Source organism: Cervus canadensis, chromosome 17 (genome assembly GCF_019320065.1).
Source record: "Cervus canadensis isolate Bull #8, Minnesota chromosome 17, ASM1932006v1, whole genome shotgun sequence".
NCBI classification, from domain to species: Eukaryota; Metazoa; Chordata; class Mammalia; order Artiodactyla; family Cervidae; genus Cervus; species Cervus canadensis.
Window position 1 is genome coordinate 34,657,133 of NC_057402.1, and position 20,560 is coordinate 34,677,692.

General features: G+C 55.7%; 2 protein-coding genes across 15 annotated transcripts; both read left to right on the forward strand.

Annotated features, from left to right (window-relative positions):
- The first annotated feature begins 1,719 nt into the window (after nucleotides 1–1,719).
- On the forward strand, nucleotides 1,720–14,289 carry LMAN1L (lectin, mannose binding 1 like). 14 transcript variants are annotated; one of them, XM_043434582.1, is made up of 14 exons: nucleotides 2,045–2,283; nucleotides 4,826–4,980; nucleotides 5,095–5,202; nucleotides 5,294–5,352; nucleotides 6,826–6,925; nucleotides 7,296–7,416; nucleotides 8,217–8,272; nucleotides 9,251–9,383; nucleotides 9,661–9,812; nucleotides 10,698–10,772; nucleotides 11,052–11,119; nucleotides 11,984–12,107; nucleotides 12,771–12,898; nucleotides 13,988–14,289. In XM_043434582.1, exons 1-14 carry the CDS (start codon nucleotides 2,106–2,108, stop codon nucleotides 14,118–14,120), a joined length of 1,590 nt encoding a protein of 529 aa, XP_043290517.1. In that variant the 5' UTR covers nucleotides 2,045–2,105; the 3' UTR covers nucleotides 14,121–14,289. The 14 variants fall into 14 exon arrangements, 5 of the variants coding, with proteins under 5 accessions (XP_043290516.1, XP_043290517.1, XP_043290514.1 ...); XR_006262989.1 differs by lacking the exon at nucleotides 10,698–10,772 and adding an exon at nucleotides 1,720–1,907 and having other exon boundaries at nucleotides 2,064–2,283; nucleotides 11,984–12,898; nucleotides 13,988–14,008; XM_043434578.1 differs by lacking the exon at nucleotides 10,698–10,772 and having other exon boundaries at nucleotides 2,047–2,283.
- A 786-nt stretch (nucleotides 14,290–15,075) lies between these two features.
- CPLX3 (complexin 3) lies at nucleotides 15,076–19,905 on the forward strand. Its single transcript, XM_043490220.1, has 3 exons — nucleotides 15,076–15,360; nucleotides 16,509–16,596; nucleotides 18,280–19,905. Exons 1-3 carry the CDS (start codon nucleotides 15,197–15,199, stop codon nucleotides 18,502–18,504), a joined length of 477 nt encoding a protein of 158 aa, XP_043346155.1. The 5' UTR covers nucleotides 15,076–15,196; the 3' UTR covers nucleotides 18,505–19,905.
- The last annotated feature ends 655 nt before the right edge of the window (nucleotides 19,906–20,560 follow it).

Sequence of the window (20,560 nt, forward strand, 5' to 3'; positions counted from 1 at the left end):
GATTAAAGCATCAGGTAACAGTTTGAGGGTGGCAGGAGCAATTGAAGAGCTTGCTGATGGCTGAGGAGAGGAAGGGGCCATGGAAGGGCCCTGGGGCACTCCAGTCTCTGGCTTGGTAAGGTGGGTGGTGCCACCCATGACACCCCAGCCCTGGAGGAATATGTGCTGGGGGTTGGAGAAGAGTTTGGTTTGGACTTGTGGCCTGGGAACCTTTGTGACATCCAAGCAGAAAGGTCCCCTCCAGAGTTAAATGTTTATTTGGACCAGGAAAAGCGGCTAAAAGCAGAGATTTGGGGATCGTGGGCACAGAGATGGTGCTTGAAGCTGTGGGTGTGGACGAGCTTGGCCAGGTAGCATGTGGAGCCTTTGGAGAGATGGGCGGGGCCAGGGAGGGACAAGAGTGACCAAGAAGCAATTCCTGGGGTGGCCAGGGACAGCAGAGAGGCAGGTGAGCCCTGGGGCAGGGGTTCTTAGAGCAGGGGGAACGGAGGGGTGTCCACAGCATTTCATGTTGCAGAGACCATGTTGAGCAGTGTCCACTAGGCACAGAGAATGGGCATTGTCAGACCTTGCTGGAACAGTTTTCATGGGGTGCAGGGGTGGGGAGGGCAGGAGCTGGAAGGACTTAGGGGGTGGCAAGGAAGCAGGGCTGGAGGGAAGCCCACATTTCCACAGCTCGGCTGCGAAAAGGAAGGGGGAGAAGTGAGTGGAGGTGGTTGAGGGCTCAGTGTAGAGAAATGAAGTTCTTCTTTTAGCATGTCCTAAAATTTTCCATTTGCAGCCATGGTTTTAATTAACTTGTAGAGCTTCAGTATCTTAATTCTACTGGGGGTTTACAAAGTACAGTAAGACTTAAGCTATCCAGAATTCTTGGAGCCACTCTGGAAAACCAAAATTTATTTGGATGAAAATATTTGAGATACAGGATTTTTTTTAAGCTTTTTTTTTTTTTTTTTAATTCATTTGGCTGCTTCAGGTCTTCGTTGCACCATGTGGAATCTTTCGCTGCAAGATGCAGGCTTCTCTAGTTGTGGCACGTGGGCTTAGTTGCTCTGCAGCATGTGGGATCTTAGTTCTCTGACCAGAGATCGAACCCATGCTCCCTGCATTGCTGGGTGGATTGTTAACCACTGGACCACCAAGGGGACTCCCAGGATTTCTTATTTTTCAAAAACTCTTTTCATTATGGAAATCATCAAACATATAAAAGTAGAGATTAGAATACAAGGAACCCTCACGTCCCTACTACCCAACTTTAACAGTTATCAACTCAAGGCCAATTCTCTGCCATGCACACCCTGTTCCCCTCCTCCCACCCAGGTTCTAGATTGGGAAGCAAATCCTAATGTTATATCAATTCATCCATAAAGCTTTAGTATATTTCTCCAGAAGACGTAAGACTTAAAAAAGAAATTCTACCACAATACCATTATTATTCCTAAAAATTCTAACAAGAATCCCTTAATCAAATATCCATTGTTCAAATTTCCCCGTCTCATTTTTCCCCTTACAAGGCCCATGCGTTGCATTTATTTGCTCTGTCTCTTAAGACTCCCTTTCTATTTTCACATAATTTCTTTGTTGAGGAAACCAGGTTGCTTGGAGGCATGAGTGTTTGGGAATATGGGAGAGAGCTGAGAATCAAGGCAGCGAGAGCAGGACAGGGAAGGATAGGGTGGGTAGGTGAGGGCCAGACAGCAGGGACGGCCACTCGTGGGAAGGAGCCAGGACGAGGGGCCCACCCCAGGCAGGGAGGAAAGTCAGAGCTGCTGAGGGTGGCTCGTCCCAGTGACCCGCTGAGGTCCTGCAGCCACTGGGACAGAAGGAAGGAGGAAGGATGGCCTGAGCCGAGGAGCAGGGGTAGAGCTCAGGTTGGCAGGAGGTCAGGCTGCCTCATCAGGCTGGAGGTAAGGGGTGGGGCGGGGCCTGAGATCAGGCCTGGAAGGAACAGGATGTCTGTGCTGGAGAGGGAGGGAGAGGACAGTGCCAAACACCCAGGTTCTGGGCCATCCTGGCTCCTCCCCCAGTGGCCCTGTCCCAGGAGCCCCTCCCTATCCTCCCAGCTGCAAGTCCACCCTGGGGCCCGGATACTAGATCCCTTCGCAATGAGGGTGGTCCGTGGCCTGGAGCCCTTGCTCTGCCTTCTCCTCCTCGTACTCCTGGACCCCCACAGCCCCGAGGGGGGCCATCTGCCTCAGCGAAGATTTGAGTACAAGCTCAGCTTCAAAGGACCAAGGCTGGCATTGCCTGGGGTTGGAATACCCTTCTGGAGCCATCACGGAGGTAAAATGTCGGGTGAGGACTAGCCATGCCCAGGGCTCTTCAGAACACTGGAGGGGCTGACCAGCTCTGGGTGGCCGTGACTCTGTGGGGAGTGGGCCTGCCGGTACAGCCACTGCCCAAGACGGGGCCAGGCCGGGGGCAGACAGTGCCACGGGCCCCAGGACCACCCCCCCACCCCGACCTGGCTCCTACTCCACCACCACAGCCCCACCGCTACCCCTCAGCCTCAGCTTCTCTCTGCGTCTCCCCTTCTCTGCCCTGGGACTTCTCTCTCCTCTTCTCACCTCTCCTTGGAGAACCCTTCACCACCCTGCTTCATGGACCTGTGAACACACACACACACACGCTAATAGGCTGAGTCTCGGACTCACAGACACAAGGCAGCTTGGATCAGCACAGACCAATACTCTGGCTCTACACGGTCAGGTTGTGGCTGTCCAGGAGACCTGAGTGCAGCCTGGAGGGAGGCATCCTCATGGCCAGCTCTTTCACCAGAGAGGGCCCCAGCCCTGTCTGTGTGTTTGTTGGGTGGAAGCAAGCACGAGAGCATCTTAGCCCATACGTTGTATTCAGGGCCTTCCAAACCCAGACCTACAAAGAATCTGTCTTCTACTCGGTCTTGTTCTAAAAAGATTTTTGAGGACTTATATGGACCTATGCAACTGACAGGAATTTAAATTAGGAGTGAGCCAGAAGAATGAGACATAGTGTTAGGACTGAGGCATGAAATGAGTCCAAGAACATCATTTGTTGCCAAAATATATGCTGTGAAGCCTGTCCACTCTTCAGAGTTGAGCCACGAACCTGGTTTAGAGCCTCCTAGCAGTCAAACCGAAGAGAGAAAGCAGATCCACTGTGTATTTCTGTGTCTATGAGGTGTAATTTCTGAAAAACAGCATAATTCCTGAGACCAGAGCAAATATCCCTTGAAGAAGACAGGCCCTCTTAGCAGGGTTTTTGGGCCCAGTTCTCCCTCACAAAGACCCAGGAGGTTAACAAAGGAGGAGGTTGTTCCCCATAGCACAGAGCCTCAGGCCCAGGATGGTAGGGCCCGGACCACAGTCATTGTTCTGGGCCACGCCAAGTCTGGGGTGTTCCAGGACATATGGGGGAGCAGAGGCACATTCTTCAAGGTCACTCAGAGATGCGCTCAGTGTCCATTCACTCACTCATCCCTTTATCCTACTCCCGCCACGTCCTCTGTGCCCCGCCCAGAGACACAGGCCTGAGTCAGTTTCGAGGAGCCTACAGGCTGCAGTGAGGTCCCCTGAACAATCCATCGGAGGCCCAGTGCAGAAGTGCGGCAGACATGGGCAACCTCCGCCTCCTGCATGCTAGTTCAGAGGTGGTGGTGGCTCCCGAGGGCTCAGCCCTCCTGGCCTTGCAGCCTCTGAGCCTCCCTGCCCCCAGCTCTGGCCTCTGCTGAGCAAACAGGCTGGATTAGCAGTCTCCAGGACATGCTGGCAGGGTCTGGGCCCTGGGCCAGGTTCCAGGCTGGCAGGCCGCAGGGGAGTGGAGGCAGCTGGGGCAGGGCCTCTGGTCTCCCTTCTCCATTTCCTGCCAAACCTGCCTCAGTTTCTCGCTCCTTCCTTCCCTCTCCCCCCATCCCACCCACATCAGTGGTAATTCTCACACTCACTCCATCCCTCATGGCCAGTTCTCACCTCTGCTTTCATGCTTTCCCCACCTTGAGATGCCCCCTAGGTGCCCCCACCAGGAAGGCCCGCCTGTGTCTGGACACACCCATGTGTCCACAGCCTGGAGTCCTGGCCCTCTGCCTGGTTCTTCTCTCAGGGTGCTCCCCTGTGTTCGTGGTCTCCGGCCTGTCCTTTCCCTCATAGGCCCCTCTTTCCTCCTCTGAGAAACACAATGCTCCCATGATCACTTGCTCAGTCGTGTCCAACTCTTTGAAACCCCATGGACTGTGGCCCTCCAGGCTCTTCTCTCCATGGGATTCTCCAGGCAAGAATACTGGAGTGGGTTGCCATTCCCTTTGGACACAAATCTCTCTCATGGTGGAAATGGCTTGTACTTTGGAGTCAGAGGGAGCTGGGTTCCCATTCACGTAGTTCCTTAATTTTTCTGAGCCTCAGCTTCCTCATCTATAAAATGGGGTCTTGGGACTTCCCTGGTGGTCCAGTGGTTAAGACTCTAAGCTTCCACTGCTCGGGTCATGGGTTCGATCCCTGGTTGGGGAACTAAGATCCCCCATGCCAAGTGGCCAAAAATTGTATAATAAATAATTAAAAGATAAAATGGGGCCCTATAAAAGCAAGCTACACAGACTTGCAGTGAGGTTTATGTGAGAATGCAGGTAAAGAGCTCCATGTGTGTCTGGAGACTTCACTGACCCTCCCTCCCCCTGGCAAAGACCCAATCCCCATTTCTTCAATGGATTCCACTGTCTGACCAGCCAGCTTATTACTATTGGCTGTAATGTTCCTTCCTTCCTTCTTCTGGAGCCCAGCCTAGACCAGTGAGAGAGAGTGATGGGGAAACAGGGGCTGGTGGGGCCCAGGCCCTGAGCTGCCCTGGCCCGCAGATGCCATCCCGGGCCTGGAGGAGGTACGGCTGGCCCCATCCATGCGGAACCGGAGTGGCGCCGTGTGGAGTACAACCCCCATCCTCTTCCCTGCCTGGGAGGTGGAGATACAGATGAGGGTGACCGGGCCGGGGCGCCGGGGAGCCCAGGGCATGGTAAGTGGTCTCCATGAAAGTCCAGCAGAGGGGGTGGGTCAGAGGAGCTGGTGGTGAGCCTGGGGTCCCAGTGTCCTGCAGGGACCCCTGAGCTGAGCAGCTGCGGACCCGCAGGCTGTGTGGTACACCCAGGGCAGGGGCCAGGTAGGCCCTGTCCTGGGGGCGCCGGACTTGGGGGACGGCATTGGAATCCTCTTCGACTCCTCAGCCCAAGATCCCCAGGTGAGTGGTGGTCTCCTGCCCGTCGTCCCACCCACACCCTCACCCTCTGCCCTGTGCCTGGGTCTCAGGCTGCTTGTCACTTCCCACACAGAACAGCCCTGCCATCCATGTGCTGGCCAGAGATGGGCACACCCCCTACGAGCCGCTTGGGTAAGGGCCCGCCTGGGTTGACCCCTACCTCATTCCTGGGCTACGAGGAGCTCGGTGGTTACCCACACGGCCCACTGTGCCCTGCCCTGGCCTCTGACGGAGAACCCCCCTCCCAGGGCGGTGGTCTCCTTGCTGTCCTCTCATCTGAGCTGATGACACTGCCCAGGGCCCCCCTCTCACTAGGTCCCAGCTATGCCTCCTCCAGGGCCTGGGACCAGGGTTTGCTTGCTCTTCTTGGGAATTACTCCCTGGAGTCCTCAAGTCACTGAAGCCAACAGCCCCAGGGCAGCAGGGGTGGTGAAATGACGCAGGGTGAGGCCTTGTGCTCAGCGTTTTCACTCCCATCATCTCATCTTGACACTCTTCAGAAGTGGGGATTATTAGGCTCCAATTACAGGTGAAGACGTTGAGCCCAGAGTGGAGAAGTGATTTGCCCCAGGTCACACAGCTGTGCCCGGAACTGAGCTCTGAGGCCAGACTTGCCGGTGCAGGGTCCACGCCCTTTCCCGCACCAGCTGCCTGAGTGCCTGCCAGCCCTGTCCCTTTCTCTCCAATGACGTGGCTGCCCATCCCTCCGCAGCCAGGATGCCTCCTCAGTAGCTGGGCCAGTTCATCAGTGTCTCTTAGCAAACATCCCTCTTAGCTCATAACAATTAGAATAATTGCTAACGTTTACGACCTGAGCTTACTCTACGCCAGGCACTGCGCCAAGCGCTTCACGCTCATGGCTTGGTTAACCCTCGTAACAATGTTATGAGGTAGTTTCAATTATTATCCTCATTTAAAAGATGGGGGAACTCGGGTTTGGAAAGGTGAGGCAACTTGCCCAAGGTCACAGGGGCTCAGAGGGCAAACAGACGCCGGGGACCTGGAGCCGACTCCTCCCCTGCTCTGTGCTGCCCCCTCTCGGCCGCAGGCGGTGGTGACGGGCTCGCTGCCGTGAGAGCTTCTGGGTGTCCATGAGCCCAGACACACTCAGGATGTCTCAGCACTCCTAACTCTCTGGACCAGCTGCTTCACCCCCGTGGGGAGGCCGGCTGGTCACATTGTCCTTGGCTGCTAGGATGGGTCTTGTGCTGTCTGTCCTGCTATGGGCCAAGCAAGGCAGAAAGGAGAGGAAAGAGAAGCCGTGCCCAGAGGGAAGCCAGTGGGAGACCGAGGAGGCGGTGGTGGGCCTGGGGGATTGTGGGTAGAAACCCCACTGTTGGTCCAGGCTGAGCCCTAGGGAAGCATCCCAGGGCGGGCCTCAGCCTCTTCTGTGGATTCCAAGTCCCAGCATTCTGCCAGGCAAGGCTTGCTTTCCCGCTCCTCTCTCTCCTGCTGCGAGAGCAGAATGCAGCAACGGAGGCGGGAGCTAGACCAGCAGCAGCGGGGCGGGTGGCACTGCAGGCCTGGGCGCACGGCCTCCGGGGACACCCCCGCTGGTTAGGCCTTGGGTCCCGTGTGGCCTGGCTGGATTCCAAGTGCCCGCAGGGATGGAGGCAGCCTGGTGCTGGGCTCCTGCCGCCAGGACTTCCGGAACCGGCCGTACCCCTTCAGAGCACGGATCACCTACTGGGGGCAGAGGCTGCGTGTGAGTCGTCCCTCCTGCCTTTGTGGGTCCACCGGGCAGGGAGTGCAGGTTACAGGGCTCAGAGCTCCGTGGATTCCCATGATCCCACAGACACACCTGTGACAGCACGCGCGGTCCCTGGCACACGCGGGCGACACCCATAGGGATCCCTGCTCTCTACACAGACTCCTAACTTGCCCCCAGCACATGCCTGGGAGAGCTGACACGAGCCCAGGTGTGCGAGCCCCTCCACGTCACTCTGATTCCAAGCTGCCCGCCCGCCCTCCGGGTCAGGGAGCCAGTGAGTCAGGTGGGGACACTGCCCCTGCTGGGGCTGGGGGAGAGAAGTGGGCTCCCCCTGTGAGGGACTCATGGCCTTTGTGTCCCTCAGGTGACTTTGAACAGCGGCCTCACTCCCAGCGACCCAGATGAGGTCTGTGTCGATGTGGGGCCCCTGCTTTTGGCCCCTGGAGGTTTCTTTGGGGTCTCGGCGGCCACGAGCATCCTGGCAGGTGAGGGCCTTCTGGGCAGAGGAGCGGCGCCCACTGAACACCACTTCTAAGAAGCACTAGGGTGGGGCCAGCCAGTTCCTCACTGTGGGACCCAGCAAAGCCACAAACCCTCTCTGGGCCTCTGTTACCATCCGGGGAAGGTCGTGTCTGCCTAGCAGGGTTGATGAAAGTCTCAAATGGCGTAAAACACAAGTCACTTCCATTTCAGTGTTGGCTCCACAAGGGTCCCTAGCTGGGATCTATGGGGCAAGAGGAAGAGGGTCAGCCATGAGGGACATCTAGGCAATGGAGCAAAAGGATGTGGTGTAATGGAGAGCCTGTGGAGGAACCCAGCCGGAGAGCAGGGTGCAAGCAGAGGCGGCGTCCTGGAATGCCAGGACTTCGGTCTTTAGACTCTAGGCACGGTCTTTAGACTCTAGGAGCCATGGCAGGTTTCTAAGGAGGAGAGTGACGTGGTCAGAGTCACGAGGAGGAGGAGGCAGCCCCTGTGTGGTTCTTCTGCCAGTAGCAGCCAGGCTCTGGGCCTGAGGGTATTGCTTGGCCTGTGGTAATGGCTTTAGGTCAGGACCATCCAGTTTTCCCATTCACTGGAGGTCCCCCTCTACTTCTCTGTTGTAGTCAGTCCTCACAGCCTACCCATCTGCTTATCTGATCCTCACACCTTTCCTATGAAGAGAGGAAAGATGAGGATCAGAGCTGCTCAAAGTCACCCAGATCTCTCGCCTGCCCGGAACATAATGGAGGCCGGGGGTGAGGGCTGAGGGAGTGAGTTCCCTTCCCTTCGCTACCCTGCTTTCTAGATGACCATGACGTCCTGTCCTTCCTGACCTTCAGTCTGCATGAGCCGGGTCCAGAGGTAATGCCAAACCTGGGCTTTCCCTGGGGGGAGGGCTGGGGGAGAAGCAGCTCAGGGATCCCTCCCCTCCTGCTCTGCTCACGTCAGCTGTCAGACCTGTCATTCCAACCCTTATCTCTATCTGCTTGTGGAGGTCTACTCAGGCCAAGCCTTGTGCTGGGAAGTGCTGGGGGCCAGAGGTGATTCAGAGCCAGGCCCTGTCCTTAAGGAGCTGTGGGAGCACTGAGGGGTCCTAACCCGCCAGGGGAGCAGGAAGACGGCATGGCAAAGATGAGCTTGAAGGAACAGGGGGAGTGGCATAGACAAAGGCCTGAGGGAGCTGCTGGGGTCTGGGCCACAGTGGGAGAGATGGGTGTAAAGATCGGCAGTACAGCAGGGCTGGGAGGACTGGGCCTGGTGGCTGAGCTGAGGGAGAACTAGGTGTATGTGTGTGTGAGTGTGTGTGTGTGTGTGTGAGTGAGTGTGCGAGAGTGTGTGTGAGTGTGGAGGAGGTACAGCAGGGCTGGGAGGACTGGGCCTGATGACTGAGCTGAGGGAGAACTAGGTGTGTGTGTGTGTGTGTGTGTGAATGTGTGTGTGCGAGTGTGGCAGAGGCACAGCAGGGCTGGGAGGACTGGGCCTGGTGGCTGAGCTGAGGGAGAACTAGGTGTGTGTGTGTGTGTGAGTATGTGTGTGTGTGAATGTGTGTGTGTGAGTGTGGCAGAGGTACAGCAGGGCTGGGAGGACTGGGCCTGGTGGCTGAGCTGAGGGAGAACTAGGTGTGTGTGTGTGTGTGAGTGTGTGTGAGTGTGTGTGAGTGAGTGTGTGTGTGTGAGAGTGTGTGAGTGTGGCAGAGGTACAGCAGGGCTGGGAGGACTGGGTCTATGCCAGGGTGCCTGTTTGGTCAGGAAGGGGGCAGGGCTTGAGGGAGGCCCTGTGGGAAGAGTCCTCTGGCCTGCCTCTGGATCTGGGGCCTAAGTTTGTGTCTTCTTTCTCCAGCCTCCCTCACAGCCCTTCCTGGAGACAGAGCAGCTCCGCCTGGAGAAGCAGCTGGAAGGGCTGCGGGCAAGGCTGGGCCTGGGCACCAAGGAAGACATGACTCCAAAGCTGAACTATGGAGTCCAGGAAGAGGGTAGGGACCCAGGGAACAGGCAGGTGGGCCAGGGACTCGATTGAGGGTCACAGTATCCTCTTCCCTTCAAACCAAGAGCCCTTTAACCAGCGGGAAGCGGGGCGCCTGAGGAGGCCGTATCTAAGCAGGCTCTGCCCCACCACCCAGACACATCTTTCCAGGGGAGAGTCTTGGAGGCAGAAGCCACACGTTTCTGCCCCTCCAAGGCGGCTTCAAAAGACAGGATCTGTTGCCCACCCCAGCAGCCTGCCTGTCCCCGCTCTGCCCCGATCCCCAGGGGAACAAAGCTTTGGCCTGGAGGAGACACTGCACAGACACAGGCAGATCCTGCAGACCCTCCAGGGTCTCTCCAAGCACTTGGCACAGGCTGAGCAGCAATGGAAGCAGCAGCTGGGGTCCCCAGGCCAGATCAGGCCTGAGGGAGGATGGGTGAGTGGCCCTTCGAGCACCCAAGGGTCTGCCTGCAGGCCCAGAGAAGCCAAGCTCCATAGGCTGATCTGATGGCACCAGTCAGCTCTCTCTGTCCAGAAAGAGGGGCAAGCACTCTGCCCGGGAACTCGTCTCCCCCAGGGTCTGGAGAGATAGGAGTGCGTGCACACATGCCTAGTTGCTTCAGTCGTGTCCGACTCTTTGTGGCCCGTGGACTGTATCCCACCAGGCTCTGTCCATGGGGCAAGAATACTGGCGTGGGTTGCCATGCCCTTCTCTAGATCTTCCCACCCCAGGGATCGAACTCGCATCTCTTATGTCTTTTGCATTGGCAGGCGTGTTCTTTACCACTAGTGCCACCTGGGAAGGGGTGAAATGCTGCAGGTGGCAGGGTGGCGTGGATCTGCCAGGTGGGGGAGCAAGGTGGGGGTTGGGGGGGCTTGGCACAAGCAAAGGCCCACAGAGCCCATGGCTGGGGCTGGGGAAAGGAGTTGCCAGGTATTTAGACGCGGATCTCTAGACAAGTGACAAAAATAGACCGGGTGCTTATTTGCATGTAGCTCCACATGTGATCTGATTCACATACGCTTGCTTAATGCTCAGATGCACCAGAATCCTCGTTTCCCCTCCACTGCCATCCTGGCTTCTCCCCCGGGGAGTCACGTCCCATGGCAGACCCAGCCTGGGGCCTGAGAGCTGAGCTCAGTCAAGATGTTAGATGCCGGGCAGAAGGAGCCAGCGGCTCCTGTGAGCTTTGCTGGGCTCTGGCAGCTTGAGGTTTGAATCGTGTCCTCAGGACAGAGCAGTGGAGCCTGGGCTGATGGAATAGGGCAGAGGGGAGGGACCAGGTCCTCCAAGGCCACGTGTCCCTGATCCTACTGCCAGGCCCAGGACTCCCCCTGCCAGGCTCCACCCACCCCTGAGAGAGGTGGCTACCTCTCCAGGTCACTGAGCAAGAAGGCAGCCCAAGCACTGGGAGTTGACTGGCTGGGACCAGGTCGGGGGTGAGGATGGGGAGGGAGGGGGAAAGGGGACTTCTCAGGGAGAAGGGTTTGGGAGGAGGGGAAAATCAGAAGCCCAGATGCAAAGGGTCAGATAAACCTAGCGTATCCAAAATGAGGGCCCAGGTAACAGAGTGAGGCCTCTGGAAGGAAGAGGGCTGCAAATCCCCGCGGAAGGTGAACTCTGAGAAGAGGGGCTGTGCCCTGGGCCCTAAAGAAGAGGCTGGTACTCCTGCAGGACTCAGCCAAGGTCAGTGCCCTACTCCATGGACAGCAGACTCTGCTGCAAGACCTGCAAGAGATGAGGTAAGGGCACCAGGAGAGGAGGATCCTGGGGGAGAGGGAAGAGGGGTCCCCACCCACCAACTTGCTTCTCTTCCTGAAGACCCCCCATCAGGCCTTTAATACTTTCATCATCTCCTGAGCAGCAAGCACAAAGCCTGGAAAACAGGGAGGGGCTAGGGGCAGAGTTAGGTTTGTTGAACTGAGCTGAATTTAACTGAATCAAGTCTAAAGTTTTGAAACTCCTGGTTTAAACACAACTCCCTAAGACAGTCTCACCCCGGGGAGGGTTAGTAAAATTGAGCCTTCCTTCAGTGATAGCTTCCAGAAGGAGGGGATATTTTGAGGGGGTTCTTAGAGGGAACACAACCAAAATCAGGCCCAGTTGGGGGATGGGCAGCCCCTGACTTCTTTTTACCCACCTCTGGCCCCTTAGCATCCCACTCTAGGCCCAGGCCTCTGGAGTTATCCATGGAGCCCTAGGGGCAGGGGGTCACCTTGATGCCATAGGAGGAGAGGGGCTTCAGCCTGTATGCTGTGGCTGCACCCCAACCCCAGCCCTCCTCCCTATATCTAGATACCCCGGGGCTGGGAACATGAGGAGGAAGAGGATTTAAATCCCTGGGGGCCAGGGACCGAAGGCAGAGCCCAGGGAGCCTGGGGTTGGGACGGACAGCTTAAGGGAGATGCTTCTCTGAGCTAAAGTGTCTCAAGGAGAAGCTCTGGGTAGCGGGGAAGACCACCAGTCCCCAAAAGGGGCCTTATGGGTGGTGCCTGTTCCTCACCCAGGTGCTGCCTTTGAGGATTATGGGAAGTCCATAATTAGGTACTTTGGGTGCAATCAGAAGGGATAATGGGTTCTCTCCCTTGGTTTCCACTCTGTACCAGGGATGCAGCTGCTCACATGGCCTCAAGAGCCCAGGTCTTCTACCTGCCCGTGGGCACCAAGCATCATTTCTCAGAGCTGGCCCAGATCCTGAGCCTCCTGCAGAAGGACCTGCGGGGCCCAGCGGTGAGAGGGACAGCAGCGAGGACCACGGGGCTCAGCCCCCTTCTTCTAGCACTTCCACAGCCCCAGGCCCCTCCTGCCTTTGCCCTCCCCCCCTGGGACTCCTGTCAGACACACCTGTGTCCGTCATGTCTGTGTGTGCATGCACACGGGCATGCAGGCACAGGGATCGCATTTTCTCTCTGCCTCCTCTGCTCTCTGGAGAGTTCCACAGACTGTCAGTACCAGCAGGGCCCTGGAGATCACTTGGTCCAACTCCTACAATGACCAGAAGATAAATGGGAATGGTCTGTGCCCAAGATCATTCAAAGCTTAGTGGTGAAGTCCGCTCTTTCCTGTGCCCTACTCCATCTTGCTCTTTTCCTTGCCCTCTCCATCACCCTGTCTTTTGCTCTGTATTTCTCTCTCTCACTTATCTCTAGAGCCTTCAGCACCCTGAAAATCCCAGGCCCCAGGCCCTCCTGGCTGTTCCCACAAATAGGAACATAGGAGCTGGGGTGGGGAGGCAGCTTTGTACCCTGCCTCCTCTCCAAGTTCCTTGGATGAAAGCCAAGGTACCCCAACACTGAGAGAGGGAAACAAAGCCCCACAGTGGTCCAGATTCTAGGTCCTCTCCCTCCTTCTGAGTAAGAAGCTGATCTAAGATCTTAGAACATCTCTTTTCAGAGAGCAGCAGCCAAGGACCCTCGCTCACCTGGCAGGTCCCCAAGGGTTTCCTCGTGCCTGCAGCCTGGCATCTTCCTGTTCTTCCTCCTCATCCAGACTGTAGGCTTCTTCTGCTATGTACACTTCAGGTGGGCGTTCCCATGTGCAGGACTTCCCACACCTACCTGGCATCTCTTGGGTCTGGACCATAGAGATTCAGTTTGAGAGAGGGGATACTAAGGTTCCAGTGGGGAGATCCACATGGCCCACCAGCTGGCAAGAAGCAGTGCCCAAGTTAGGGCCCATTTTTTCCATAGAGATGCTGACTACCTGCTCAGCTGCTGGTCCCATCTGAGTCCTCTCCTCACAGAATTCACTCTCTAATGTGATAAACTGACAAGTAACTAACAGTTACATCCTTTGTGATCAGTGCCATGACAGCAGGAAGCTCAGGGGCCTAAAAAGTGCTGGAAAAAGCACTAGAGCCAGCTTGGGGAGATCAGGGAATCACCTGGAAGGGATATTTGATATGGATCATCAAGGCAACTAGGAGTGTTTCAAGCCCAACAAGATAAGTAAAAGCATTGATGTAGAGGAAACATCATGAGAAAAGATGTGGAAGCATGAAAAAAAAAATATATATATATATATATATATATAAAATATATATATTTTGGAGAAAAAGTGGCAAGTTCAGTACTGCTAGAGCAAAATGTTTGTGAAACTGGGCAAAGAGAATTTAAAAGTTTGGGGGCATGTCACAGTTTCTGCTTGATGAATGTTTGTAAACGAGTAAGACATTTAGAGATGCAAGATGCGCTAAGGAGCTCAGAAATGGGGCAGTCCTTGTCGGTGGTATTTCAAGACAAAAGGAATCAGTGTGGGCTGTGATGGTCCTGGAGGAGGAGTGAAATATGCTGCGTTTTAAAAGCAGAGTGGGAGAGGAGATGGCCTGCAGGTGCACAGAACAGCAAAGGTATGAGGGTGGAAATGATGACAGGCTTATGTTACATAGGAGTGCAATGGTAGTCATAAGGCTGGAGCCACCTGGACAGAATTTGAATGCCAGGAAGAAAGTGTGGTACTGATGGAGCAGACCAAGGGTGCCATAGAAGTTCTCAGAGCAGGGGGTGCTGTGGTCCAGTGAGTGTAGTGCAGTGGGTGCAGTAAATATAAAGAGCCTGGTCTCAGGAACCCAGAAGGGAGAAATCCAAATGACCTTCTTCTCTCCCTGGCAGCAAGCAGAAGCTGGACATGGGCCTTCAGGACTATTTGTCCACATGCAGCCTTCCTCTGAGTTCTACACCACAAATCCCTAGGGCCCTGGGGGCTCTGCGGAGGCAGCCCTTCTCCCCCAGCATACAGGCGTGACCTACTTCGAAACCCTGATGAAATGTCCACTTCTCATCGCTAGGAAGTCAACATGTACCTGGGGGTAGAGGGCTTGGCCGGTGTCTTCTGCCTCTGGGTGCCCAGCTCCTACCCACACCTTAGCTTTTGGGGACATCCACACTTAATAAAGGCAATTTCCCTCTCCCCATGCTTTGATATGCTCATTTACCTTCCAGCATCACCTTAATCTCTGAAGGCTTCAACTTCTTCCAGATGGTCACTGGGAGTGGGCTCCAAGCAGGCAAGGAGGCCCAGGGCTGGCTTGACTGCCAAAAAACCAGATACCCCATAGGCCTGAACTCGGGACTATGGTGGGAGATGGCGTCACAGCTGTGTATAATTCTGTCCCCAAATTCACCCAGAACAAGGAAGGGTGCCTCCGTGCCCTCCCTGGTCCAGCCCAGCCAGCATCACCATGAACAACTCTCTCCCTACTCCCTGTAGCTCCAGGGGTCAGCAGGGCAGGCACGTGACAGAGAACTCTGAAAGGCAACCCATGCAGCCATCATTGGGATTCCCCACTCTCTGGTCTCCCTCCCTTTCTCAGCGTCAAGCTCTTTGGGCAGCTGCTGGGGCGGCGGGTTGGAAAGAAGGTTGGGGTAGAGCCCAGGGCTACTCGCACCTCCCAGCTGAAATCCTGGTTATCAGCCATTTGGGGGAGACGGAAGTAGGGGGAGCAGGGTTCTGGGGTGCATAAAGGCACAACTCATTCCCCTGGGGAGCGACCCTCCCCCCTCTTAACGGCAGCCCCAATCCCGTTGTCAGCAGTGCCCAGCGGAGCTTGGCATGCAAGGAGGCACGTTGGGGAGGCGGGAGTGAGGAGCGGGCACGTGGTCCAGTCTGCTCAGCCCCGTGCATGCCCCCCCGCCCCCTGTGAGGAGGGGTTTGGGGCTATGGAGGCGGGCCGGGCAGGGGCGGGCGGTGGGCGGTGCAGAGGGTGGGGCTCCTGCCTGCGGCGGGAGCTGTCCCTGAGACCTAGTGCTGAAGTAGGAGCGGACGTGCCTGGGTGCCTGCCGCGTGGTAACCGGCGCCCGGTGCCCAGGTCAGCGAAGACCATGGCGTTCATGGTGAAGACCATGGTGGGCGGCCAGCTGAAGAACCTCACTGGGAGCCTGGGGGGCGGCGAGGACAAGGGGGACGGGGACAAGTCGGCCGCCGAGGCGCAGGGCATGAGCCGAGAGGAGTATGAGGAGTATCAGAAGCAACTGGTGGAAGAGAAGTGAGTGGCATCCCTTCCTGGCTCCAACGGCCCTCCCCACTCCCCAAGAGCCGCCCGGCCCACCCTTAGGGCAGTCTCAGACCCCGAGCTCCTCCCCTACTTTTCCAGACGAGGTAAGGGCCGGGCTGCGCCCTCTAGGCTGCCCCCAGAGCCACCCCATCTCCAACCTAGAACCCCGCTCCACTTTTACATTCGGGCCCAGAGGGAGTGGGGGCAGGGGCGACAGGGGCCTGAGACGAGGTGGGGGCACGTGCATTTCTGACGAAACAAGTAATCCCTTAATCCGATCTGGTCTCAGCCGTCTGTGTCTTCCAACTGGAGCTCTTCTGAGCCTGAGGCTCCGAGAAAAGCGCTGCAGCTGAGGGAGAATCAGTTATAGAGACAGATCCTGAGATGAGGGCACTCTTGTGTGAGGACAATGCTGGGACAGAGAGGTACCTGGAGTGGAGTTAGGGGCTCAACTCCAGACTAGGCTGCTTGGGTCAGATCCTGGCTTCGCTTCTTTTTTGCTGGGTGACCCTAGGCAAGTTACTTAACCTTTCTGTGCCTCAGTTTCTTCTTCTGTAAAATGTGGGTGGTGATAAAACATGCCGTATATGTTTATGAGGGTTAATACTTAATGCACATAAACCGGTTAGCAAGAAACCTGGCACATGGCAAACCATTAAATGTTAGCTATTATTTCACTTAATCACGATAACAGTTTTGTGAGCGGCAAAATCCTATCCTCATTTTACAAAACAGGAAAGTAAATGATTTACCCAAAGACAAAAAGTGGTGGTGGAGCCAGGATGCGAACCCGTGTCTGTCCCAAATACTTTTCCCCACACTGACACAACCTGTCAGAAAAAGAAAAGGCAGATCGAGTCAGAGGCCACCCATGTCAGGGTCCGGAGAGCCAGACAGACGTGCCCCGATAGCTGCGTCGGGCGACGTGTGCGGAGGCAATAAAGGGCACTGTGATACCCGGGAAAGGCGGCAAGATTAATCTTGGCTGGTCAGAGCACCCAACATACCGGCACGCGGCCGGCGGGGGCGGGAGCCAAGTAAACTTCGGCTAGGACGTAGAGACCCTTCCCGCCCCTTCCTCGCAGGCCCCGCCCATTTTCTCAGCCCCGGTGGTGATTCCGACCCCGGTGCCCCCACAGGATGGAGCGGGACGCGCAGTTCACGCAGAGGAAGGCAGAGCGGGCCACGCTGCGGAGCCACTTCCGAGACAAATACCGGCTGCCCAAGGTAAGCTTAGGACCCTGGGCTGCAAGACACATCCGGGACCTTGAGCTGTGGGCTCCGGACCCCTTTGCCCTACTCCTGGCGCTGTAACTCTCAGGGAGTGTTTGATTAAGTTAACGATTCTCTCACTCCTTCATTCATTCACGGTTAATTAGTGGCTGCCAAGGGCCAGGGCTTGACGCTGAGAGGTAGCCCAGCAGATGGGTTTGTGTTTCTGGAGTCAATCCAGGCCCCTTCTCTCCTCCAACCCCGACTCACCCAACCCAGAGTCAGGGCTAGGCAGATGAAGAGTTGGAAGGCAGTAGATTCTACCTCAGGGGTAAACTCTCTTGGCGCTTCTGAACACCCAGGGAGGGAGGTGGACAGAGAGAAGGCAGCACTTTCTGTGTGCTTGATCTTCATGCCCTTACCTAACCGTTCAGTAACTCTGCCAGGTAGCTACTACCCACATCTCCAGATAAAGAAACTGAGGCTCAGAGAGATTAAGGGACTTGGCTATGGTCATACACAGCCAGAGAGGGACGGGAGTGGGAAAGGAGATCAAGCCTGTACCTGCTGAGCCTGCACTTGTTCCCAGACCCCCGGTTGCCTTCCAAAGTATGAAGTCTGTCTGCAGAGAGTAAAGTACCCCCTTGACTGCCCAAGTAGCTAGGAGGATGTCTCCTCTAGGCTCTGCAGCATCAGATGACCATGTAAGAGTTCTGCTCCTGTTGCCTAAGGAGGGAACTGAGGCACAAGCCACTCCCCCTGCCCAGAAGCTAGACTCTGAGGAGAAAGGGAAGCACAGGCTACAGTACACTTGAACTTGATCTTCCACTTGAATTGGAGGATCAGATATGTGAACATCATATTCACTCATTCAGTACATGTTTATTGAGCCCCTGGCTGCCTCTGATTTCCCACAGGGCATTAGTCTTTTGAAAATCTCTCAAAGGGAGAGTCAAACTCAGCTAGGAATGGATCATTCCTCAAATGCTTGCACTAAGCATATAAGAGACACAACTCTGCCATCAGAGAACTCTGGGTCCTCTAGGAGAGAAAGACTTGGCTGTAACCGAGTAGGACATAAAGTGGAAAGCCAAAGAGCCCCCAAAGGGACAGGGAAGTGCAATGACCATCAGTAGGTAGGTGCTGTGCAAAGAGGACACAGATGTTGGAATGAGGGACATAGGTTTACATTTAGCTCCCCCACTTCCTAGAGGTGTGACTTTGGGGAAATTACTAAAGTTATCTGAGCCTCAATTTCCTTATTTGTAAAATGGAGAAAATAATACCTACCTCACAGGGTGGTTGTGAGCATTAAAAGCACTCAGCTCAGTGTCACCCATGTGATAGGTGTTGGATGAATGGAATCCATCACTGTGATGGGTAACATTCTTCAGTGTAGTTAAGGACAGTCAACACACAACTTAGCTGACTCAGTCTGACTCCAAAGTATTTTTATGTTGTCATTACTCACTGTGCTAGTGTCTTACTTTCAGTATCTCAGGGTGAAGTAAGGTGGTGTGAAAGGGCAAGGTCTCTATATCTAAGCGTCAAAAGCTTGATCCTGGCATGGAGAAGGGTGGCTGAGTTCACTGGAACCTGGAGTTCCAGAATCTTGGGTTCCAGGCCCCTCCTTGCCCCTCAACTCTGAGTCCCCACAGACCTCCAAGCCCACAGCACCCCTTTCCCTCTTCCCTTCAGAACGAAACAGATGAGAGCCAGATCCAGATGGCAGGTGGAGATGTGGAGCTGCCCCGGGAGCTGGCCAAGATGATTGAGGAGGACACAGAGGAGGAGGAGGAGAGGGCCTCGGTCCTTGGGCAGCTGGCCAGCCTCCCTGGCTTGGACCTCGGCTCACTCAAGGACAAGGCCCAGAGCACATTGGGGGACCTCAAGCAATCAGCTGAGAAGTGCCACATCATGTGACTACTTCCCCTGGGGTTACCCACGGGGGTGACCAGAGGTCTGGGCCCACACAAGCGCTGAGAGCATGACTCAGCTTCCAGGGACCCATATCCCATCTTGGCTTTGTCTCCCTGCCCCAGGCCAGCCCCAGGACCCTTCTCATCCAGGGGTCCAGTCTGCCTTCTGCTCTCGCCCTCTCCACTGGGAGCAAAGTTCCCATTCCTCACCCTACCCCTCAGGACCCACCATCCCTACTCAGCCTGGGAAGGCCTCCCAGAATTGTAGGAATAGACCTGACCTTCTCTGACCATGCCCCCAGGTTCCTGCACACAGGAGAACCCACAGAGGGACACACAGAGGGACACAGAGATCCTGGCGTGTGCAGAGGGGAATGTCACACATGCATCCTGGCATGCACAGACACAAACATGGGCCAGCTCCCCTGGGTGCCTAGCTCCTCTAGACACCAACACTCAGATATGCTCAGGGGAGCTTTAAGCAGACACTCACAACAGACAGGAGGCCTGAATTCAAGTCTCCATATTTATTCTCCTTAAAACCCACCACGCTTTCTGGGCCTCAATTCATCATCTGTAAAACTGGAACGGACTGGGTGATTTCTAAGACTTCCTAGCTTGGCCTCCCTGACCCTTGAGAGTCAGCCCCACACCCCTCCTTGGGTAGAGCAGCAGCTGCAGCCATAGTCTCAAGCGGCTGCCACTGTGGGCTCTGGCTCTTTTAAGCTGATGATGCTATGTGAGGGGCTTAGTGCCAAGGATGAAGCTGGCACTGAACAGTAGCCCAGGAGGCTCCAGGCCTTCTCTGGGCCCAGGGCCCAGCCAATTTCTGTTCTGTTCCTGTAGAACTCTCTCTGGATTCCATAGCTGGATTTCCTCTCTCAGTTCAGTGAAAAATAAAAATTCCAAATGACTTGCCTATTCTACTCCTTACTGACCTCCAGGAGTCTCGGGTTTCACAGGCCCCTAACCTTGCCCTTGGAGGGGTATTCTCTACCTCCTCATCCACAGCTTCATAGGAGTGCCAACTCCTATAAGATACTCAAGCAGTCATCTAGATGGGCTGCACCGGGGAAGGCAGGGCGTCTGGGGCATTACCTGAGCCTGCGGGAGGGGCTAAGACTCAGCCACAGCTGTCTCTGGCACCTGTACCTATCTCCTTCCACATCTTGGCCATCAAAGGTGTAACAAAACGAAGGCAGGGCAACTGCCTTCCAGCCCAGGCACTGCTGTGTGGCTTTGAGCAGGTCCGTTTCCCTCTCTGAGCCTGTTTCCTACCCCCCTGTGATATTAAGAGCCCCCACCCAGTAATAATAACACCTGGTTCAAAGGGTGGCCATTTGTATAGCCCTTGGCACATGATGGACCATATCAATAAATGGTAACTCGTTCTTAAAAAAAAAAAGTGTAGAGTCCAAATCTCATCCTGCTCACCTACGTGTGTGCTCCGGGATGGGGGTGGGGGGGTAATCCAGGAGACCGACCAGGAGGCTCCGCAAGCAGGCCATCTCAGAGGCCTGAGAGGAACAAGGTGCTACAGGCAGATCCTGGTGCCCCCATTTGACACCAGACTGTAGAGAAGCCAGCCAAGATTTACAGGCAGAAGAGCCATCTCGGGGTTTGGTTTCAAGGGCAAAGCTTCCATTAGGCTTCTCTGTAAAATAAGAACAAGAAACACAAATCCTGTGCAGTAGGTAATGTGGGGAGGGAGAGGTGGGAGAGAAAGAGAGGACAATGAGTTAGGATGGTGGGCGCAGGGAGGGATGCAGGCCCAGAATCTGGGCAGTGATGCTCAGCTGTCACGCTGGGTCTTCTCACTTGAACACCCTAGGGAAAGGGGCCTGGGCTGCCCCTCAGGGTGGTCATCGGACAGAAACCCCTCCTGACCTTCCTGGAGCTGGAGGAGACCAAGTTCTGGCCCCAGGTTGTGGGGGGTGGGGCATGAGCCACCTCTGCAGCATCAGCAGCAAGGCCCACGTCAGCACTCCGCCCTCCAGGGGCCTTCTGCCTAATGGGACTGGACAGACCCTTTCCCCTCAGTGGTTTGCAGGACCAAAAGT